Source organism: Lithobates pipiens, unplaced genomic scaffold, assembly GCF_037356315.1.
Source record: "Lithobates pipiens isolate NorthernLeopardFrog02 unplaced genomic scaffold, aLitPip1_a1.2 Scaffold_8, whole genome shotgun sequence".
Classification (NCBI taxonomy): Eukaryota; Metazoa; Chordata; class Amphibia; order Anura; family Ranidae; genus Lithobates; species Lithobates pipiens.
In genome coordinates, this window is record NW_027507903.1 from 297,601,705 (window position 1) to 297,626,560 (window position 24,856).

The 24,856-nt window shown below is 41.5% G+C and overlaps 1 protein-coding gene across 1 annotated transcript in view; it reads right to left on the reverse strand.

Annotated features, from left to right (window-relative positions):
* The window catches only part of GRK6 (G protein-coupled receptor kinase 6), a 78,547-nt gene that overhangs the window by 19,106 nt on the left and 34,585 nt on the right, over positions 1–24,856 (reverse strand). The window contains exons 8-10 of the mRNA XM_077472548.1: positions 21,221–21,361; positions 18,833–19,023; positions 2,125–2,162 (exon numbers count right to left, since the gene is read on the reverse strand). Of these exons, the coding sequence (XP_077328674.1) occupies positions 2,125–2,162; positions 18,833–19,023; positions 21,221–21,361 (370 nt within the window). The remainder of the gene's footprint in view (positions 1–2,124; positions 2,163–18,832; positions 19,024–21,220; positions 21,362–24,856) is intronic.

The following is a 24,856-nucleotide window of genomic DNA, read 5'->3' on the forward strand; positions in this document are numbered from 1 at the left end:
TGTGGATATTTGATGTAAGGAGGAATCTGAGGGGCCAATTGATGTAAGGGGGACTCCGATGGGGACCCTGATGGGAGCATTTGAAGTAAGGGGGGGGAACTATGATGTGGATATTTGATGTAAGGAGGAATCTGAGGGGCCAATTGATGTAAGGGGGACTCCGATGGGGACCCTGATGGGAGCATTTGAAGTAAGGGGGGGGAACTATGATGTGGATATTTGATGTAAGGAGGAATCTGAGGGGCCAATTGATGTAAGGGGGACTCCGATGGGGACCCTGATGGGAGCATTTGAAGTAAGGGGGGGGGAACTATGATGTGGATATTTGATGTAAGGAGGAATCTGAGGGGCCAATTGATGTAAGGGGGCACTCTGATGTGGACAGTTTATTTAAAGCAGAGTTCCACCCAAACATGGAAGCTCCGCTTATTTGCTTCCTCCCCCCTCCTTGCGTGTAAGGGTGTTGCGGCGACCTACGTCATTCATGCCCCCTCCTCCTACCCCCCCCCCCCCCTGCTGCCTTCTGAGAGACACACACAGGTTCCGCAAGACAGCGGGACTATTCAGAAAGTGCAGCGCGACTTGCGCATTCACAGTATGAAACAGGCTGTGAAGCCGCAAGGCTTCCCTTGCCCTTAGTAAGGATGGCGATGCCAGCATCCAAAGCCAATGGATGGTGCAGACATCGTGGACTCCCTGGACAGGTAAATGTCCTTATATTAAAAGTTTTTGAATTAAAATACTTTTTTAATATGGGCAGGAAGTATTCATTAAGAGAGTACTCTGATGAGAACAAATTGATATAAGGGGCACTCATATGGGAAACAACTGATGTAAAGGGGTGCTCTGATGGGACATCTAATGTAAAGAAGGACTCAAACAAGGACTCCTGATGCGAGATGGGACTCTGATAGGGACACCTGATATAAAAAGGCACAGGTATTGTTAATTCATCCTAATCTAATGACAGGCTAAGAAATAACAGTGACTATAACATGACTACTGGACAACTTAAAGATCCATGGTGTCCTGGCAAATATCTACACTGACAAAATACTGCAACATGACAGACACAGATCATAAGAGCAGAAGGAAGTAGTTAGAAGACCACCAAGCAGAATTTCAAATGTCAATATGCTTATCAACATATGGAAAGAATAGGGCCCAGGGCCCTATTCTTTACATATACAATACTTGTATATCAACACAGTCTTCTTGGGGACTGTAGATATTTAGGGCGGCAACAACCATTTTTTAAACCAAAGCACGGCCATTTATATAAATTTTTTCATGCATATCAACATATTATTTAATTTCCATATACAGATTTCAATCAGGATCAGTTTGCCGGTCTACCCATCAAGCAAGTAATTGGCAAATTGTATGCAAGACACATGTACACTTCCTGTCCCTTGTTTGTGGTTATCTGGCGTGGTTATATTTGCATTTTTCAAACGATGTTCTCAGTACAGAACCTAATAACTTGCTTACCAAACAACCTTTTATATGAAAAACCATTAATTTAAAAGCTTGAGATGTCTGGTGAATGCCAATTAATTGCCATGCCTAGGTTAGCCAGACATTTTTTTTTTTGTTGTACAACCAAATTAATCAGTGAACATAAACAACCATTACATTCTAAGGTGCAAAAAAAAAAAAAAAAACTGCAGATGGATAATTATTTCATAATAATTCAGCTGGGAAAATTATTCTCAGAGAAAAGTTTTCTATACAAACAATTATTAATTTTACAGGACAATGTTATACGATCTAAGTGAAAACCTTTAGAAACACTGAATGTTCACACTTAATTAAAATGATAAAATGTGTTTGGTTACTTACTATTAGTCTTCTATTATGCAAAAATATTAGCCATCTGTCAAAACTTAAGAAGAATTACTTGTGTATGGCCAGCCTAGGATAATTTATGCCTATGCTTCTTTAACAGGACATACACAAGCATACTTTTCTTTGCAGAAAGTTCTAATGGATCTCAGCATTGAAATACAACGTCATAACATCTATTGCCTTTTCAACCTCTTCCAGTTGATAATGTGCACAAATCATGACCTGTTTAACCATTAGGCTCAATGATGGATAAGGATTTAAAATCGTATTACATACCATGGTCATCCAGCAAAATATTTTCTGGTTTTAAATCCCTGTTGAAAGAGAAAAAGGTATTCACACATGAGCATCCCACATAGAATATAATGGAGATTACTCTACTTAATCAAGACAAATCTCTAAAGCAAGCGTTATTAATTGGAGGCATCTATAACCCCTGGGGGTGTAGGAACCAAATGATCAAGAAAATCTAAACTTGTGTATTTGCTATTGGCCATTTTTATATAAATAAAATATTATGAATTTTTTTTTTTCCGTTTATAGTTCTTCAGTTTCCAGCAATCCAAAAGTAAAATATAGCTTGGTGATAGGGCAAGTTGGAAAGTAGATATCCCGCAAATCTTGCCAGCCTTCTTAAGCAGCCCATATATGATGCCATTTCCTTTCCTACAGCCACGGACAGAAAATGGCATGATTCACCCATTAATAGTCAGTGTTGATGCAAGAATCCCTCCTGCTGAGCTTTTATGTTCTCCTGGCAGGGGGGCACAAGGGAACTGTCCTTGCTGGGAGAACAAAGTCATTATTGTAAGCTGCTGTAGCTGCTGGCAATAGTCGCATGTAAAAAGCCAACATTTTGGCAAGCCAATTAATGGTTTGACTTAGATAAAATCAGCCTGCCAATAGATAGTTTGAATCTCGGCTGGTCCCTGCTAAACCAGACATAAATCGAACCATCTATGGCCAGTTGGCTTTAAGTATAATTGGGGACTGATCACAGTCAAGGTTGCCACCTTGTGCTGGACCCTTATAACGAAAATTTGAAAGCAGTCATCTTCTCCACCTCTTTATAATTTTCCAACATGCCCTAAAAATATGAAGAAGTAGCAAGTAGTAACATTCTTGCTTTTGAAAATAAGGTTCTCATCTTCTAAAACTGAGCCTCAAGAACCCCAACATATATCTTTTTTAATTCTAGGTAGGAGAATGTGTTAAAAGATCTATACAGATAATTGGTTTACCTATGATTCGTTAAAACTTATAATTGTCTATATGGATATTGTGGTGGTGTAATGTTATACAGCACACAGTGAATTCAAAGCCTTGCAGTACCACAGCTCTGCACATACATGAAAGGTCTCTCAATGGTAAGGCTAGACCTACACCAACTCATGCACACCACAGAATGTGCTTTACTGTGTGTACAACACATGCATTGGCGTGCACTGCAAAGCGTTAAACACACATTGAAGCAATCCCCCTCTCCAACTTCAATGCATTTCTTCATTGCATTACATTGTGTCAGATCGTGCAGTTCTCAATAAAGCACTAATTTTTTAATGTGCTGCAAATAAGATACCTGCCAATGGTTAATTAAAACTCTCAGTGCATATATGAAGTCTTGCCCCTGGCAGTCAACAAATACTGGTTACCAAAAAATCTGAAGGCTTGTACTTTTAAATGGGTTTACATGGTGTGTTTTAAAGCATTCATAAGATGGGATATTTCTTGGCAAGAAACTGAGTACATAAAGAATCAGAGCATGTAGCATCTGATATGAAACCAGAAGCAATGAACAGAAAGATGAAGGGATCAAACAAATGATACCACATCCCAAATATTTCATATACAAGAATCCAAATGGAAAAAGGGGGGGGGGGGGGCTGGAGGGTAACCAACCAACCCCAGGGACTTTAAACGGTATCAAATTGGATAAATTGGAACATAAAGTTCTAAAAGAAATGTTTTTTTATTTATACACATAGCAAAAAAAAAAGAAACAGACATTAATACAAAGATGCAAGTACATAGCAATGAATATAGGTGTGGTACAGAACAACAATTACTGGAATGTTACCAATCCTATATATTAAAAGCAAGGAAGAGCTGCAATTCTCAACATGTTTCGCTCAATTCAAGCTTCCTCAGGAGACAAGTGGTCCAGCCAGCAATAGAAACTATATTTATAAAAAAATACAGAAGAGAAAAAAACACATATAAATATAGAATGGTGTACATATAGGTAAGCATATGATTATAGTTTCTATTGCTGGCTGCACCACTTGTCTCCTGAGGAAGCTCAAATTGAGCGAAACATGTTGAGAAATGCAGCTCTTCCTTGCTTTTAATATATAGGATTGGTAACATTCCAGTAATTGTTGCTCTGTACCATGCCTATATTCATTGCTATGTACTTGTATCTTTGTATTGATGTCTGTTTCTTTAATTTTTGCTATGTGTATCAATAAAATACATTTCTTTTAGAACTTTATGTTCCAATTTATCCAATTTGATACCGTTTAAAGTCCCTGGGGTTGGTTACCCTCCAGCCCCTTTTCCCTCCCTCCCCCCCCTTTTCCTTTTGGGTTTTTGTATATGAAACCAGAACTTAGCTAGTTGCAAACAGCTGTGTCCGCCAAAGAGTACAATTGCTACAAGGTTGCCCAAGCCTGTCCTCCTGTCCTGCCAATAGTTATACTTTGTGGATATCTACAGTGTTAGCCAAGCTGCCCCCACACAAAAATTACTTTAAGTGTGCAAGAGTTTATGAAACACTGGCTTTTACTGTTTAAAATAACCAGACTCCCCTTGCCTGTTACCCTTGGATCAGCCTCAGGCCGCGTACACACGGGCGGACTGTTCGCCCAACTTTGTCCCCTGAACAGTGTTTCAGCGGACAGTCCGCTCGTGTGTGGGCTTCAGCGGACAGTTTCAGCGGACAGTCTGACGAACAAAGTTTTTCGGAATTTCTGTAAGACAGTCCGCTGAAACTTGGTTTCAGCGGACAGTCCGCTCGTGTGTAGGCTTGTTCGACAAACTAAGTTTCGCGCATGCTCAGAAAGGATTTACACGGCGAAGGTTGCATTGCAGTGTATTGGACGTCGAATTTCTCGTCCCGTCGTACGTGCCGTTCACGTCATCGCGCACGCTTTCAGCGGACTGTTCGTTCATCGTGTGTGGTCAAGTCCGTTCATGCAAATTTTGAGCGGACTGTTTGTCGGATTGTTTGACGAACAAAGTTGGGCGAACAGTCCGCCAGTGTGTACGCGGCCTCAGAAGAAATGGAAAATCTGGTTGCAAAGACCGGGTATTCTGGCACCATTTGACTATTTATTTACCCCTCACACATTATAAAAGGTCCAGAAAGGCCACTAAATGAATGGATGGAGCAAATTTGCCCATGTATGCCTATATCTATCAATCTATCTATCCGATTTTTACGGGCAGGGAAGCTTCAAGCTAGCTTTAAATACTGTAACAATCTGGGGCGATTATGCTCAAGTGGTATATGCGTTTTCAGGAACACCGGTCAGTCCAGACTGTATTTTTTAACCACTTAAGGACCGCCGTATTGCCATTGTACGTCATCACAATGGCACAGGCAGGCACAAGCACGTACATGTACGTGCCTGCCTTCCAGCGGGTGGGGGGTCCGATCGGACCCCCTCCCGCTGGATACGGCGGTCCGGTTCGCTGCAGAAGCGATGAGGGGATGGCCGTTGGTTTCTGGCCACCCCCTCTGGATCGCTCCTGGCCAATGACGATACCTCCCACTGTGTATTGTTTACTAAGTGTGCACCAACACTACACTGACATGTAGGTACACACAGGCACACAAACCCCCCCCCCCCCCCCAGTCACAGTGTCACTGATTGCATTGATCATTTCTTTACTGATCAATGCATTCAGTGTCAGTTGTAACAGTTAAAACTGTCGGGGCAGTTAGTGTTAGGTCCAGGGTAGCCCCCCATCACCCCCCAATAAAGATTTAACCCCCTGATTGCCCCTAGAGTTAACCCTTTCACCCCCTTTTGCCAGTGTCACTAAGCGATCATTTTTCTGATCGCTGCATTGGTGTCGCTAGGTAGCTAGTTATTTTTTTAGGTTCACCGCCAGGTTTTTATAGCGCTAGGTACCCCGATATACTACCCAATAATGGTTTTAACCCCCTGATTGCCCCTAGTTAACCCTTTCACCAGCGATCACAGTACAAGTGTCACTGGTGACGCTGGTTAGCCAGTTAGTTATTTAGGTTCCCCATCAGGTTTTTATATAGCGCCAGGGACCCCCATATACTACCTAATAAAAATTTGAACCCCCTGATTGCCCCTAGTTAACCCTTTCACCACTGATCACCGTATAAGTGTTACGGGTGACTCTGGTTAGTTTGCTTTTTATAGCATCAGGGCACCCACCATTTATTACCCAATAAAGGTTTAACCCCCTGATCACCCTAGGGTGATATCAAGTCGGTTTTAGGGCCAGGGTCTGCGTCGCCCCAGGCAGTGCTAGGTTAGTGCCAGTACCGCTAACACCCACACGCAAAGCATAAACCTCCTGTAGTGGTATAGAATCTGAACAGATCAATATCTGATCTGATCAGATCTATACTAAAGTCCCCAGCAGTTCAGGGTTCCAAAAAAACGCATCGTTAGCGGGATCAGCCCAAATACCTGCTGGCACCTGCGTTTTGCCCCTCTGCCCAGCCCACCCAAGTGCAGTATCGATCGATCACTGTCACTTACAAAACACTAAACACATAACTGCAGCGATCGCAGAGTCAGGCCTGATCCCTGCGATCGCTAACAGTTTTTTTGGTAGCATTTTATATTTAAATCCGGAAGGCAGTGCTTGGTTTTTGGGGTCCCGTATGTGGCTAGGCTCCCAAAAAGTCCCCCACATGTGGTATCCCCGTACTCGGGAGAAGCAGCAGAATTTATTTTGGGGTGTAATTTGACTTATGGCCATAGCATGTGTGAGCAATATATCATTTAGTGACAACTTTGTGCAAAAAAAAAGAAAGTTTGTAATATTCCCGCAACTTGTGGCAAAATATAAAATATTCCATGGACTCAACATGCCTCTCAGTAAATAGCTTGGGGTGTCTACTTTCCAAAATGCAGTCATTTTGGGGGGTTTTGTGCTATTTTGGCATTTTATGGCCTTCGAAACTGTGATAGGTAGTGAGGAGTAAATTCAAAAATTTGCACCCTTAGAAATCCTGAAGTGGTGATTGGTTTTCGGGGTGCCGTGCGCGACTAGACTACCACACATGTGGTATCCCCATACTCAGGAGAAGTAGCGGAATATATTTTGGGGTGCAATTCCACATATAACCATGGCATGTGTGAGCAATATATCATTTAGTGACAACTTTTTGTAAATGTTTATATTTTTTTTGTCATTATTCAATCCCTTAGGACAAAAAAAATAAATATTCAATGGACTCAACATACCCATCAGCAATTTCCTTGGGGTGTCTACTTTCCAAAATGGGTTCATTTGGGGGGGGGGTTTGTACTGCCTTGCCATTTTAGCACCTCAAGAACTGAGATAGGCAGTCATAAATTAAACGCTGTGTAAATTCCAGAAAATGTACTCTAGTTTGTAGACGCTATAACTTTTGCGCAAACCAAAAAATATACGCTTATTGACATTTTTTTTACTAAAGACATGTGGCTGAATAAATTTTGCCCTCAATGTATGACTAAAATTTAGTTTATTCGATTTTTCTTATAACAAAAAGAAGAAAATATATATTTTTTTCAAAATTTTCGCTCTTTTTCCATTTATAGTGCAAAAAATAAAAATCGCAGAGGCAATCAAATACCATCAAAAGAAAGCTCTATTTGTGGGAAGAAAAGGACGCAAATTTCGTTTGGGTGCAATATTGCATGACCGCGCAATTACCAGTTAAAGCAGTGCAGTGCGAAATTGGAAAAAGACCTCTGGTCCTTAAGGTGTTTATTGGTCCGGGGCTGTAGTGGTTAAGGGCGCGACAGCCCAATTTTATTTAAACGAAACAAACTTCACAGAAAGTCTTCCCTTGCAAGGGGTTCTACCATCATTGTATAACAGAAAAACTTCAGCCTCCTGGCTCACTCACTCTTACTTGGTCAAACTCCATCCTGGAACTTGCTCAGCTGAGTGCTGCTTGGTCAGGGGCCACATCTGCCTCCTGTAGACATACACGTTCAAACTCCTAGAGACTGCCTGTCTCTTTCATGGAGCCGTCTCCACCTGCAAGCCCTCATGACTCCTATACCAGGCCAGCTGCCTGTAGTGTAAAGTTGTGAACCATGGCCTCTTGGGCCAAAATGGTGCCACTAGGATTAAACACATTTCTTCCGCTAGAAACTTTGCCAAGACCCTTGGGATGAGGTGAAGCGGTGGAAATGCATAGGTCAAGTTGAACGTCCAGGAAGCCTGTAAAGAATCTACCGCCAAGGGTTGATCTCCTGGGCATAGCGAGCAGAAACTGGGAACTTTTGCATTACTTTTGTTTGCAAATAGGTCCACTTCTGGTTTCCCCAGTAAGCTGCTATGTGGTCGAAAATTTCCGTGTGCAGAGAACACTCTTGATTCAAAACTAGTTTTCGCCTCAAGAAGTTTGCAGTGCTGTTCTGCTCCCCTTTCAGGTGTATTGCAGAGATTGATTCTAGATTGGATTCTGCCAACTGAAAATATGTGCTTGGCCACCAACATTAGCCGAGGACTTCTGGTGCCTCCCTGCTTGTTTATATAGGCTACTGCCATCATATTGTCTGAGCGGACTTGTAGATGTGACCTTGTATTGAGTCCTGAAACACAAGCCGTTAGTTCCTTCCAATTGGAACAAAATTGTTTCCTCTGACGTCCACCTGCCCTGGGCACAGCACGAGTTGAGATGGGCTCCCCAACCCCAACTGCTTGCATCCATGGTCAGTGTTGATGTGATAGGCAAGACCCAGAGTACCCCTTTGTTTAAGTTTTCCGTGTCCTTCCACCACCATAGGGAACATTTTACCTTCATGGGGATTGATACATTTTCTTCCAGATCCTTGTCTTTTAACTGTTCAAACACAAACTTCTGAAGGTCTTTGGTGGAACGTGGCCCATTGGACGGCCAGAATTGCTGCTGTCATAAGTCCTAATACTGACATCACCTCTATCACACTGTACATTTGGAGCTAGTTTGAAGAAAGGGCATTCTCCGCTTCAGATTCAATATTTTTTCATACGGCAAGACTATCCTTTGATCTATGCACAGGATCTTCTGGCAACACGTTCCTCCATCTCTTAAGGGCTGTCCTGGAAGATGACTGAGGAAAAATCTTTTCTGCAAGGATACCACGGCTTAACTCGTAGGGAAATGTGAGAAGCACTAGGGCTTCAAACAGGAGCATCAGGAATGGTCAAAATAATCATTTTCATATTTACAGAGGGTTCTTTTGAAGATCACAGTTTCAGTTACCCATCACCAACTTATGTCTACCCTGTGTTAAATTTACTAACTGAAAACAAAACAGACCACTGCAAAGTTGCAAACGAACCCAACTACTTTCTTGTACAGTATGATCAGTAGTACAAAACTTGGATATGCAAATATCACATACTATAAAAGAATTTATAAAAAAAAAAAAAAATACACACACACACACACACACACACACACACACACACACACACACACACACACTTTTGAAAACAGATTAACCAAAAAAATAATAATATACATTTGCATAGCAAATCCATACACGTGCAGTGGTTTTTTTCCTGTCCAATATACAGATGAGCTCCTCTGCCAAACCCAGAGAGCAAATAAGAGAATGACTGTATATGATTTGCCACAACATAGCATCTTTAGGGATTTTTTTTTCTATTGGCGTTGCAGATACTTGGTGATGCTATATGGACAGTACTGTCTGCAGTGGAGAGTCAAAGGATGCCAGGTTGCATCTATTTTTTTGTATGACACTGAGCTGCCTTTGGCAACATGCAGAACCACTGACTGGTAACATGCAGAACTCCACATGCAGTGGGTAAAATAAGTATTAAAAACACGTCACCATTTTTTTGTAGGTAAATACTGTATATTTCTAAAGGTGCCATTGACAAGTTTCACCACATGTCGGTAACAACCTGTGCAATCCATACAAAGAAACCAAAACAAATAAAGTTCAGAAATGAACCTCCTCCCACCCGCCCTATAGCCGAATGACGGCCTTAGAGCGGGCGGGTTCCTTCGCCTGGCCGTCCCTGGACGGCCTGGTGTTTACTTCCGCAATGCGCGCCGCCGGGGGCGCGCATCGCGGAAGTATTGTATTCGCCGTGTCTCCCGGAGACAGGCAAATACAGATCGCCGTGAACGGCCAATCAAAGCGGCCCTTCACAGCGCGATCGCAGCTGCCAATGGGAGATGATCTCATATGTAAACATATGAGATCATCTCCCATTGCAGTGTCTCTCCCTCCTCACACAGAGACAGCGTGTGAGGAGGGAGAGCAATCTGTGTGTCATCTCCAGTGCCAGTGTTAGCCCCAGTGCCAGTGTCAGCCCCAGTGCCATCTGTCAGCCCAGTGCCATCTGTCAGCCCCAGTGCCATCTGTCAGCCCCAGTGCCATCTGTCAGCCCCAGTGCCATCTGCCAGTAGTGCCAGTGCCACCAGTGCCTGCCGTCAGCCCCAGTGCCGCCAACGCCAGTGCCACCTGCCAGTGCCGCCCGTCAGCCCCAGTGCCGCCCGTCAGCCCCAGTGCCGCCCGTCAGCCCCAGTGCCGCCCGTCAGCCCCAGTGCCGCCCGTCAGCCCCAGTGTCACCTGCCAGTGCCACCTGCCAGCGCCAGTGCCACCTGCCAGCGCCAGTGCCATCCGTCAGTCCCAGTGCCGTCAGCCCCAGTGCCGTCAGTGCCGCCAGTGCCACCTGCCAGCGCCAGTGCCACCTGCCAGCGCCAGTGCCATCCGTCAGCCCCAGTACCGCCAGTGCCACCTGCCAGTGCCACCTGCCACCACCAGTGCCGCCAGTGCCACTTGCTAGTGCCACCTGCCAGTGCCACCTGCCAGCGCCACCTGCCAGCGCCATCCGTCAGCCCCAGTGCCGCCAGCCCCAGTGCCGCCAGTACCACGTGCCACCTGCCAGTGCCACCTGCCAGCGCCATCCGTCAGCCCCAGTGCCATCCGTCAGCCCCAGTGCCGCCAGTGCCACCTGTCAGTGCCATCTGCCAGCCCCATTTGCCAGAGCAATTAGCCAGAGCAAATAGCCATCACCATCTGCCAGTGCCATCTGCCAGTGCCAGCCCCATCTGCCTCCAGTGCCACGTGGGGTCACTTTGTGGGCATTTCCATTGTCCTGGTGCTCCAGGGCCTTCAAAACTTTAATAGGTGGTTGAGAAATAAGATGTGTAATTTATGCTCCTAGAACGCCTGATGGTGCTATTTCAATATTGGGCCTCTGTATGTGGTCAGGCTGTGTAAAAGTCATACACATTTGGTATCGTTATACTCAGGAGGAGTAGTAGAACGTATTTTGGGGTGTCATTTTTGCTATGTACATGCTATGTGTTGGAAATATCTTATAAATGGACAACTTTGCGTAAAAAAAAATGCGTTTTCATTTTTTTTCCACATTTTCCCAAAACTTCTGGAAAAAAAATGAACCATTCAAACGACTCATTATGCCTCATAGATTATACGTTGGGGTGTTAGCTTTCCAAAATGGGGTCACTTTGTGGGCATTTCCATTGTTCTGGTGCTCCAGGGCCTTCAAAAATGTAATAGGTGGTTGAGAAATGAAATGTGTAATTTATGCTCCTAGAACGCCTGATGGTGCTATTTCAATATTGGGCCTCTGTATGTGGCCAGGCTGTGTAAAAGTCTCACACATTTGGTATCGTAATACTCAGAAGGAGTAGCAGAACGTATTTTGGGGTGTCATTTGTGGTATACACATGCCATGTGAGAGAAATAACCTATTACAGTGAAAATTTTGTGAGAAAAAAAAAAAAAAAAAAAAAAAAAATCTTCATTTTGCAAAGAATTGTGGGAAAAAGATGACAACATCAAAAACTTCACCATGCATCTTAGTAAATACCTTGGAATGCCTACTTTCAAAAAAGGGGTCATTTGGGGGGTATTTGTACTTTCCTGACTTGTTCGGGTCGCAAGAAATGAGATAGGCCACCAGTACATCAGGTGTGATCAATTTTGTGCGATTCGCACCACAGCTTGTAGACTCTCTAACTTTCACAAAGACCAAATAATATCCAATAATTTGGGTTATTTTTACCAAAGATATGTAGCAGTATAAATTGTGGCCAAAATTTATGAAAAAAAAATTATAATTTGCAAAATTTTATCACAGAAACAAAGAAATATGCGTTTTTTTAAAAAATTTTCGGTCTTTTTTCATTTATAGCGCAAAAAATAAAAACCCCAGAGGTGATCAAATACCACCAAAAGAAAGCTCTATTTGTGGGAAAAAAAAGGACACAAAATTCATTTGGGTACAGTGTTGCATGACTGAGTAATTGTCATTCAAAGTGTGAGACCACCAAAAGCTGAAAATTGGTCTGGTCAGGAAGGGTGTTTAAGTGCCCAGTAAGCAAGTGGTTAAGCATGCATTAAATGTGCAATAAAATGGAATGACACAGGGAAAGAAATATTGAACAAGTGAAGAAATGGAGGTGCACAAAGGCATGAAAAGCCAAGACACCAGCTGAAATCTCTCAGTAATTAGAAAGAAATCATGTCTCTTGTCAGTGAAAATTAATATCAGCTGGTTCAGTCTCAACTGATGGCCTATAAAAAAAGGGGTCTCATTACCAAGGTGTCACACAAGAAACATCTCATGATGGATAAAAGCAAAGAGCTCTAAACACCTTTGCAACCTTATTGTTGCAAAACATACTGATGGTATTGATTACAGAAGGATTTCTAAAATTCTGAATATTCCAGTGAGCACTGTTGGGGCCATAATTCGAAAGTGGAAAGAACATAATTTCACCATAAACTGGCCACAACCAGGTGTTCCTCGCAATATTTCTGACATGAGAGTGAAAATAATTATCAGAAGAATTGTTCAAGAGCCAAGGACCACTTGTGGAGAGCTTAAGAAAGACTTGGAATTGCAGGTACAATTATTTCAAAGAAAACAATAAGTAATGCACTCAACCCCCATATCCTCTATGCACGCTCACCATGCAAGACTCCATTGCTGAAGAAAAAGCATGTTGAACCTTGTTTAAAGTTTGCCGCACAACATTTAGACAAGCCTGTGAAATACTGAGAGAATATAGTCAGGTCAGATGAGACCAAAATTTAACTCTTTGGATGCCGTAATACACCCCATGATTGGAGGCCAAATGGCAATGCACATCACCCCAAAAACACCCCCATAACAACAGTGAAGTCTGGAGGTGGGAACATCATGGTGTGGGGCTGTTTTTTAGCATATGATACTGGCAAACTTTATGTTATTGTAAGGAATGATAAATAGAAAAATATACCAAGACATTCTTGATAAAAAAATTCTGCCATCTACCAAGATGATGAAGATGAAATGAGGGTGGATATTACAGCAAGACAGTGATCCCAAACACAAAGCCAAGGAAACTCTCACTTACTTTCAAAGAAAGAAAATAAAGCTGCTAGAATGGCCCCGCCAATCACCTGACTTGAATCCAATAGAAAATCTATGGAAAGAACTAAAGATCAGAGTTCATAGAAGAGGCCCACTGAACTGTCAAGATATGAAGACTGTGTGGAAGAATGGGCCAAAATCACACCTGAGCAATGCATGCAACTAGTTTATCCATATGGGAGGTGTCTTGAAGCTGTTATTACCAAAGGATTTTGCACGAAGTATTAAATAGATTTTAGTTAGCGTGTTTTTTACTTTTTCCCTGTGTCATTCCATTTTATTACACAGAACTTAATTTCTGAACTTGTTTGTTTTGGTTTCTTTGTATGTATGGACTGCATGGGTTGTTACCAATATGTGGTGAAAATTTCATGTCAATAGCACCTTTACCAATAGATTTACCTTGAAAAATTGTGACATGTTTAATACTTATTTTACTTGCTGTATATACTGTATGCCTCATTTTTTATGCATCTCATGGACTGTTAGTGCCATGTAGACAGTAAGGCTTAATGTACACGGGACATTTTTACAACCTCTCCTGAATGATTTAACTTGACAGATAGTAACTCACATTTAAAACGTCAGTTTTGCGTTAAAAAAAAAAAAAAAAAAAAAAAAAAAAAAGACAAAAAATGAAAAACGAGTTTCCGCGTTTATAGGCATTTCAAAACGCGACTAAACACAGCTTCTGAATGCATTTTTTGGGTTCCAAAAAAAGCCTCTAAAACGCAACTGCCTAGAAACTTCTGTAAAAACTAACCTGTGTACATATACTGATAAGATAACAGAGGAAAGTTCAGGGACGGTTAAAAAAGAATGCCCAACTGCTCCTAAACGTCCGTTTACCAGCAGGAGTATACGTGGATTGTTATTTCTGTAAAACTGCAGTAAGTAGAGGCAGCTGAGAGTGCCAACATTAAAGTAAAGCCACTAGTTTGCCCTTTACAGGCAAGGTTCATTTTGAATATGAAACTAAGTTTTTTTTATTACAGTATTCAATGTTCGAGCAATGAGTCATAGAAATGTAAAGCTCTACTTACACGTATTCTTAAAGATCACGTGCTGGTAAAAGGAAAAGTAAAAGATAGCCAACACTATTGGTTGGTGCCATCACTGACCTTGCCTTACCAAGTGTCAAAAGGTAAAGGTAATCAATGGCTAACGTAAGGCCTGCCATAGATGGTGCAAATTTCTTTCCTGCATCTACATCCCGGCTGAGAGAAACAGTGATTATTGCTAGTGGTGTTAGTAGGCCACTAGCGTCTAATCACAAGTTAATCCGGCAGGCTGGTTGTACCAAAGTTGATCAATTAACTTGGTACATTCAGCTTGCCCACACGTGGTTCGAATCTTGGCTGTTTCCAGCTAAACCGAACAGCCTATGGCTGGCCCAAGGGAGAGTTATAACCGCTGTCAGATTTTTATTTTTTGTGTCTAATTGGGGAGATTTTGCTTTACTTCCTGTCCCATAGCCAAAACAAGTAATGAGAGAAAATCCCTTCAAACTGGAGGATTTCCTGGTTGTCACCATTGGAAGATTTCCTATTTCAGTTCTGGCGACAATCCAAAAATTCTGAACTTTACTGTAGTTTCACTCTTGGTGATAACGGTAAACAGGACAAATATGAAAGGCGATTTATGATTCAACAATTACTAGGTTACATAAGAAAGTCCTACCACAAGAGATGTAGAGAATGGTGTTACTTTTCATTGCCTGCAAGGCATGTTGTGATTGCCACAATTAAAAGAACATTCGGTTCACTGACAGATGCATACACAGGCAATCCTCCAAGATTTACCTGGTTATAAAAATAGCCATTTGTTTTACCTGAACAAGTATCTAAGTAGTAAACTGAATATTTGTTGTTCATCAACACATACAGCAGGTAGTTAATGAACACATATAAACAAAGTAAATAAAATAGGCTGCAGAGGATTGGTAAGGATTGGTTTTATAGTATAGATTTGGCAAAATCAATGAATAAAAGTTGCCTGCATTTTTGAAAATATTTTATCATATCTTTTAATGTGACAACATTGAAGAAATGATACTTTGCTACAATGTAGTAAGTATACAGCTTGTACAAACAGTGTAAATTTGCTGTCCCTTCAAATAACTCAACATACAGTCATACATTTCTAAACTTCTGGCAACAAAAGTGAGTACACCCTTAAATGAAAATGTCTAAATTGGGCCCCAAGTGTCAATATTTTGTGTGGCCACTATCATTTTTCAGCACTGCCTTAACTCTTGGGCATGGAGTTTCATAGGTTGCCACTGGAGTCCTCTTCCACTCCTCCACAACAACATCACAGAGCTGGTGGATGTCAGAGACCTTGCGCTCCTTCACCTTCCATTTGAGGATGCCCCACAGATGCTCAATAGGGTTTAGGTCTTGAGACATGCTTGGCCAGTCCACCACGTTTACCCTCAGCTTCTTTAGCAAGGCAGTGGTCATCTTGGAGGTGTGTTTGGAATCCTTATCTTGGAATACTGCCCTGCGGCCCAGTCTCCGAAGGAAGGGGATCATGCTCTGCTTCAGTATATGGTGACATTCATAGTTCCCTCAATGAACTGTAGCTCCGCCGTGTCGGCAGCACTCATGCAGCCCCAGATCATGACACTCCCACCACCATGCTTGACTGTAGGCAAGACAAACTTGTCTTTGTACTCATCACCTGGTTGCCGCCACACACGCTTGACACAATCTGAACCAAATAAGTTTATCTTGGTCTCATCAGACCACAGTAATCCATGTCCTTAGTCTGCTTGACTTCAGCAAACTGTTTGCTGGCTTCTCGTCATCTTCAGAAGAGGCTTCCTTCTAGGACAACAGCCATGAAGACCAATTTGATGCAGTGTGCAGCGTAAGGTCTAAGCCTGACAGGATGGCCCCCACTACTTTAACCTCTGCAGCAATGCTGGCAGCACTAATACATCTATTTCCCCAAAGACAACCTCTGGATATGACACTGAGCATGTATACTAAACTTCTTTAGCCGATCATGGTGAGGCCTGCTCTGAGTGGAACCTGTCCTGTTAAACCACTGTATGGTCTTGGCCACCATGCTATAGCTCAGTTTCAGGGTCTTCAAAAAACCTAGGCCATCTTTATGTAGAGCAACAATTCATTTTTTTCAGATCCTCAGAGGAGTTCTTTGCCATGAGGTGCCATGTTGAACTTCCAGTGACCAGTATAAGAGAGTGAGTGCGATAACACCAAATTGAACACACCTGCTCCTCATTCACACCTGAGTCTGTGTAACACCAACGAGTCACATGACACCGGGGAGGAAAAATGGCTAATTGGGCTCAATTTGGACATTTTCACTTAGGGGTGTACTCATTTTTGTTGCCATTGGTTTAGACATTAATGGCTGTCTGTGGAGTTATTTTGAGGGGACAGCAAATTGACACTGTTATACAAGCTGTACACTCACTACTTTACATTGTAGCAAAGTGTCATTTCTTCAGTGTTGCCACATGAAAATATATAATAAAAAATTTACAAAAATGTGAGGGCTATACTCACTTTTGTGCGATACTGTATAGCACTACAGAACAGACTGTGCACAGTCTACATGGGCTTTGCTGCTTAACCACAGACAAGAAACAGGAAACTATTATACAGAGAAAAGACAGGCGTTTACCATAGAGCAGCTACAAAATTATAAACACTGCCATCTACTGGCTGAAGAATATATATCTACTGAATACTGACATTGAGGTCATTGTTGCATAAAATACAAAATTAACATTGTAGTCCAACAGTCTCCCTAGTCATCAGTGGAGTTTGGTTTTAGATATCAATACCCAGACTTCATGATGGGTTTAGTGAACACCCCACTAAATACATCCAAGTCCATCCCAAATGGAGACTTCAGTGACCACCAATGTGAGGAAACACTTTTCCATAGACTACCACTTTTGTGAGAATATATGATATACGATATATACACACACACACACACACACACACACACAGTGCCTTGCAAAAAAGTATTCACCCCCCTTGGCCTTTTACCTATTTTGTTACATTACAGCCTTTAGTTCAATGTTTTTTTAATCTAAATTATATGTGATGGATCAGAACACAATAGTCTAAGTTGGTGAAGTAAAATTAGAAAAATATATATACACATAAAAAAACTGATAATTGGCATGTGCGTATGTATTCCTTACCTTCAGAAGTCACATAATTAGTGAAATGATGTCCACCTGTGTGCAATCTAAATGTCACATGATCTGTCATTACATATACACACCTTTTTTGAAAGGCCCCAGAGGCTGCAACACCTAAGCAAGAGACACCACTAACCAAACACTGCCATAAAGGACCAAAAGGAACTTTCCAAACAAGTAAGGGACAATGTTGTTGAGAAGTACAAGTCAGGGTTAGGTTATAAAAAAAAAAAAATCCATATCTTTGATGATCCCTAGGAGCACCATCATATCTATCAGAACATGGCACAACAGCAAACATGGCAAGAGACAGCCGCACACCAAAACTCATGGACTAGGCAAGGAGGGCATTAATCAGAGAGGCAGCACAGAGATCTAAGGTAACCCTGGAGCAGCTGCAGAGTTCCACAGCAGAGACTAGAGTATCTGTACATAGGATGACAATAAGCCGTAAGCTCCAGAGTGGCCAGATGAAAGCCATTGCTTTCAGCAAAAAACAAAACGGCACGTTTTGAGTTTGCAAAAAGGCATGTGGGAGACCCAAAATGTATGGCGGGAAGTGCTCTGGTCTGATGAGACTACAATTTTACTTTTTGGCCAAAGAAAACTATGTCTGGCGCAAACCCAACACATCACCCAAAAAACACCAGTGAAACATGGTGGTGGCAGCATCATGCTGTGGGGATGTTTTTCAGCAGTCGTGACTGGGAAACTGGTCAGTTGTGGGAAAGATGGATGGTGCCAAATACAGGGATATTCTTGAGCAAAACCTGTAACACTCTGTGTGTGATTTGAGGCTAGGACGGGGGTTCACCTCCCAGCAGGATAATGACCCCAAACACACTGCTAAAGCAACACTTGAGTGGTTAAAGGGGAAACATGTAAATATGTGTTGGAATGGCCTAGTCAAAAACCAGGTGGCTCTACAAAGTATTGGACTTTGGGGGGGGGTGAATAGTTATGCACACTGACTTTTCATGTTATTTTGTCCTATTTGTTGTTTGCATCACAATAAAAAATCTTCAAAGTTGTGGGCATGTTCTGTAAATTAAGTGATGCAAATCCTCAAACAATCCATGTTAATTCCAGGTTGTGAGGCAACAAAAACACGAAAAATGCCAAAAGGGGTGAATATTATATTATATATACACATACACACACACACACACACACACTTATGCATACCTGTAAACTATTCTTTCTTGTTGTAAATCTTGAAGGCCACAACAAATTTCTGCAGCATAAAATATTGCTCGGTCTTCATCAAATCCAGCCTCACCCATGTGATAAATGTGAAATTTCAAATCACCTCCATTCATTAGTGTTAGCACCAGACAAAGAGCGTCTTTTGTCTCATATGCATAAGCCAGACTAACCTGCAAGTAGAATATTCTTCTCATATACATAGAATGAAGAAACTTTACATTGATGTCAAAAGTTTATGGCATGCAAAAAGTAAAAAAAGGAAAGGTGGTTTGTTTTATGAGGACATCTTTCTATAGGACTTACTGTATAATCATTAAAACTCTTGTCTTATCTATGGTTATTCCTAAGTGGGCACATGCCAGCAATGCTGATCGTATAGTTTGTTGACAAGAACAGAAGTTCAAATCTTGACTCGCATGCCTAAGGCTGGCCATACATTAAAACCAAGAGAATGTTACTGCACTGAAGTATAAAAAAAAGAAAAAGAAAAAAAAAAAAAAAAAAAAAACACGCAAGAGTGGCAACTATAAAATCACCTGAATATCAAATGGGATATAACAATATACATATTCCAAAAATAGTGTGCTTCTTATGGAATACGCAACATATGTATCTGTGCTATGTTTATATACATTAAGCAAAACAACCGTTAGATATTCATAAATGTGATGGGTAAAAAGTAGTCAGTCAATATTCTAACAGAACAACTAATATAAAACATGTTTGTGAATAAATTGAGGTAGATCTTCTCACAGAGATTCCACCAAAAAATTAACCACGTGAAGAGACAAAAAGGAAGCGCACCTTACATGCTTGCCCACCACCTCCATAAAGCCTCTTACCAGACGGATGTGATCCCCAATTACAGAGATCAACAGCCCATAGGGAGTCTCTAATCCTCAGCCGGAGTCTCCAAATCAGGTAAGTATTTTCAGCAGGGTCTCAGTATAAAAGCATTACTTAGTAATCGCCAAAACTCCAAAGTGAACTCAGATAGCGTTATACAGGTAAAAGGAATAAAGGACTCACATTAGCATCAATAGCGCTGCTCAGGCAGATACAAGGCAATCCGATAGTGGACATCCTTACAGACAACCAGCATCAGCGGGCATGATGACGCAATGCGTTCGTGGACCCACCTAATGTGTTTTGAAACACAGTGCGTTGTCAGGGGAAACCAGAACAAGAACTGTTCTTGCATCATGTATGCAAGTCCTTTATTCCTTTCCCTGTATAATGGCTGAGTTGAAGTTTTGGCGATTACTAAGTGATGCTTTTATACTGAGACCCTGCTGACCATACTTACCTGATTTGGAGACTCCGGCTGAGGATTTGAGAATCCCTGTGGGCTGTTGATCTCTGTAATTAGGGAATCACATCTATCTGGTAAGAGGGGGGTTTTTTTGGTGGTGGGCAAGCATGTAAGGTGCACTTCCTAGTCTCTTCACGCGGTTCATTTTTGGGTGGAATCTCTGTGAGAAGATCTAACTCAATTTATTCACAAAAATGTTTTATCTCAGTTCTTCTGTTACAATATGGACTGGCCACTTTTTAACCCATCACATTTATGAAAGTGTAATGGTTGTTTTGCTTAATGTATACACACAAAGCACAGATAATTATGTTGAGTATATCACAAGAAGCGCACTATTTTTTGCATATGTATATGGTCATACATTAAAAGCAGTGTTGATGGGGAGAATCCTTCTCGCTGCGATATTGTATTCTGACAGCGGGAGGTTTCACCATGGCCAGAATACGATTACTGCTGCCGGTTAATTGTACAAAAAATAAATAAATAAAATAAATAAAAAAAACACGACAGGCTGGTTGTAATGAAGTCAATCATTAGATCGCCTTCAGTATAACTAGCCTACCCATAGATGGATCGAAATTTGACGGGTCTATGGGTGCCATTTCACTCAAAAGGAGAAGTTCCATTTCAGTGTGTAGTTTCTACCCCCCCCCCCCTCCCCCAGTAGCCTTCTAGGACATGTCACAGGTCCTAGAATGCTGTGGGATCATTCACAAAGCACAGCATGGCTCGTGCATGTGCAGTGGGAAGTTGCAAGCAGTCAAAGCTGGCATCCCAAAGTAAATATGCCAGTGCCTGTAAAGTCAAACATGCACCATCCAAAGTATATTTAGTCTTTGGATTGGTATTTGCATACATGTAGTCTTTAGACTCTTTCAAGTTAAATATGGGTTCAATTCAAAAAATGTAAAGACTACCCAGCCTGCTTGGACCAATTACATTTTTCTTTACCTTTCCCTGAATACGCACAGATGCAGATATTATCTATGTATTGAATGCACCCTCCTTGCTTTATCATCAACCCCTGGACCTACAGATGGATTTGTACTTACTACAAACCTGCTGTTGACTCTCTCTAAGATCTGTTTCTCATTTAAGGCCATGGATTCTCCTTTCCGTTTCTTAATACGTTTCTTCTCGAGTTTCTTGCATGCATACATCTTGCCTGTTGCTCGAACTTGGCAGGCACAAACCTAGATACAGCAATTCAATAAAGATAAGGATGCAAGTTTAATTCGAGCCAATGCCAACAAACTACTCAAACGTTCTGTTTACTAAAGGTTTCCCTTGCCTGTCTAATGACGCTCCAGAAATTGCGCATCTCAAAAGAGCAACTGGAGATAGGCTACCATAAAAATGAATAAAAAGAGACACAGTATATATATATATATATATATATATACATATACATATACATATACATACACACACACAAAAATAGTCTTTTTCACTTTGCTTAGTGAACAGGGTAAAGCTGTGCTGATGTCAATAAACCAATTATGTGCAAGCAAAAATCCTTAGGAAAATACATTTATTAAGCAAATTTGCAAATGACTTGGTATTTTTTTTTTTTTTTTTATTGGATTGTCACTTGGTTTGACCTTGTTTACTAAAGTGAACAATCCCTATGACAATGTGAACATGCTCTACTACTCCTAATGTGAATGGTCTATATGCCCTTTCCATTTTTCACACCCAAGTCAAAATGTACAAATTTTTTAAACAAGAAAAGCACATAAAACCCCCCAAAACCCTCACATATTTTCTAAGTATACAGAATTAAATGATGGTAGCTGCAAATGTTTTAGGTTACACAATATTTGCGCACCCGTTTGTCAAATAAATTTTAGCGTATGCAAAACAACAAAATCTTTGAACTTTCTAAAAAATTTAAAAAGTTGGGACTAAGTCACATATATAACATATCAAATATGTAAAGGCTTAAATACCATCTACACTTTTGTTGGGGACACACACACACACACACACACACACACACACACAAACCCCCTCTGGTTAATCTATGCACATATGTTGCAATGATTTTAACCACTTGAAGACCAGGCTTTTTCCAGCACTTTTTTTTGCTAGAAGATCACTTGGAACCCCCAAACATTATATTTTTTTTAAAGCAGAGGCCCTAGAGAATAAAATTGGTGTTTTTTTGTTTATGTCACACACCATTTGTGCCGCAGTTTTTCAAACACTCTTTTTGGGAAAAAAATACACTTTTTTCAATTTTAAAGCAGGGTTCCACCCTAAAGTGGAACTTCCGCTGATCGGAACCCTCCCCCCCTCCGGTGTCACAATTGGCACCTTTCAGGGGGGAGGGGGTGGAGATACCTGTCAAAGACAGGTATTTACACCCACTTCCGGGCATAGACTCCCGTGGGAGTCTATGCCTCTTCCTGTCCTGCCGCGCTGTCTGTTGGGACACACACGGGTCCCAGAGACAGCACAGACAATTCCTATTGCGCTGCGCGACTCGCGCATGCGCAGTAGGGAACCGGGAAGTGAAGCCGATTCGCTTCACTTCCTGATTCCCTCACCTAGAACGGTGGCGGCAGCAGCCGAGCGATCGATCGGTCTCGGCATCGCTGGACCCCGGGACAGGTGAGTGTCCATTTATTAAAAGTCAGCAGCTGTAGTATTTATAGCTGCTGGCTTTTAATATTTTTTTTTGTAGGTGGAATCCCTCTTTAATGCAAACACAATACATAACCTCAATTTTTTGTAAAATATAAAAGATGTCACGACGAAGTGAATAGATACCAAATTGCGCATGCCCATGCAGTATCAACAATGTAAATTTTACTATCCATAGGCAACGCTTTAAAAGCCTTTACAGGTTAACACTTTATATCTACAAAAGGAAGTCTAATACTAGAATTGCTGCCCGTGATCTGGCATTTGTGGCAATACCTCACGTGTGGGACAATCGCAGTTTGCATGCGTGTCCGACGCACACATTCACCTTTCCACGCTAGTAAAGGGGGACAGGGGCACTTAAAATAAAAAGTTAAAATATTAACTTATTTTTACACTGCCGCTTTAAAAATTTTTGTAATAAATGTTTTTGCTGTCACAAGGAATGTAAAACATTCTTACGACAGTAATAGGCACATGACAAGTACTCTTTATGGATGGATCAGGGGTCAATAAGACCTCAAATCCCTCCTTTGCACTTGAAAGCATTCAAAAAAACGCAAAGATCGGCCTCTTTGAATATTTTCAATTTTCAAAAAATGGCACAGTGGACAGCCAGATAAACCTCATGTCATCGCTTCTGGGTTACCATAGCAGGGACCAGATAAAAGCAGATTCCGGTTTTATATGGGTCTCCGGTCAGCCAGCAGACGTGCCAGCTGGTAGCTCTGGTCTCCCAGAGGGACAGGAGAGCCCAAAAGAGCAGCACAAGGCAGTAGGAGGAATGGTCCTTCCCACTGCTTGTAATAGCAATCAGAGTGGCTAACTAACCAACTGGCGGATTAAAAAAAAAAAAAAAAAAAATGGGGTGACGCCTGCAGCTATCATTCCGGTGCAACCACTTGAAGTCAACTGATGTACCAGTGATTTGGTGGCAAGTAGTTAAAAAAACTTTGTTGCAGGTTCCTATCTTTTGTTATTCTGAAGAAATAGCCATTTGTCTGTGTCTATGTGCAAAGTGAATGTGAGTGACTTTAAAATTACCAATCAGCTTCTGCACTTGCAAGGTTCCAATGAGGAAAGTGGCAGGGTCTGAATCGTGATTTCCCTTTGGCGTATCCCAGCAAAAAAAAAAATTGTTGCAAAGGATGCCTAAAATGTGGCGTTTCTTCTGGAAGACTTCTGGAAAAATCAATGAGTCAATCACACTAATTCTGGCTTGCACAGCGATACCCAGCATGTGTGACGAGTCACACAATCAATGTTTATGTACGTGTGCAATGTTATGTAAATGTGTGTGCAGAGGTGTGGGGCTTTCCATTTTTACACTTTTTTTTTTTAAACGTTATTGCTATCACAACAGAGCTGTCAAGCCCCTAAGCAATAGAACTTTAAGTGAAAAGTACACTTTATAAAAGACATCTGGTGTCTTTTAATCCCCCTAATGTCTTCCCCAGCAATTAGCCATAGCCTATATTCCAACATGATGATAATGACCCCAAACACACCTTCAAGACTACCTCTGCCTTGCTAAAGAAGCTGAGAGTAAAAGGTGATGGTCTGGCCAAGCATGTCTCCAGACCTAAACCATATTGAGCATTTGTGGGGTATCCTCAAACAGAAGGTGGAGGAGCGCAAGGTCTTTAACATCCACAAGCCCAATTTGGACATTTTCACTTAGGGGTGTACTCACTTTTGTTGCCAGCGGTTTAGACATTAAATGGCTGTGTGTTGAGTTATTTTGAGGTGACACCAGATTTACGCTGTTATACAAGCTGTATAACCACTACTTTACATTGTAGCAAGTGCAATTTCTTCAGCGTTGTCTCAAAAGATATAATAAAATATTTACAAAAATGTGAGGGGTGTACTCACTTTTGTGAGATACTGTGTATCAAAAGGACAAAGATGTCAGTGACATATGAGATCCTAAAAGGAGTAGTGCCCAAGGTGAACAAGTAAGAAGTCATCTTTGGATTGGGAGCATATGCTGCTCTAAAACCTGGCTATTACTTTCAGCATTGATGTCTTTCCAGATAAGC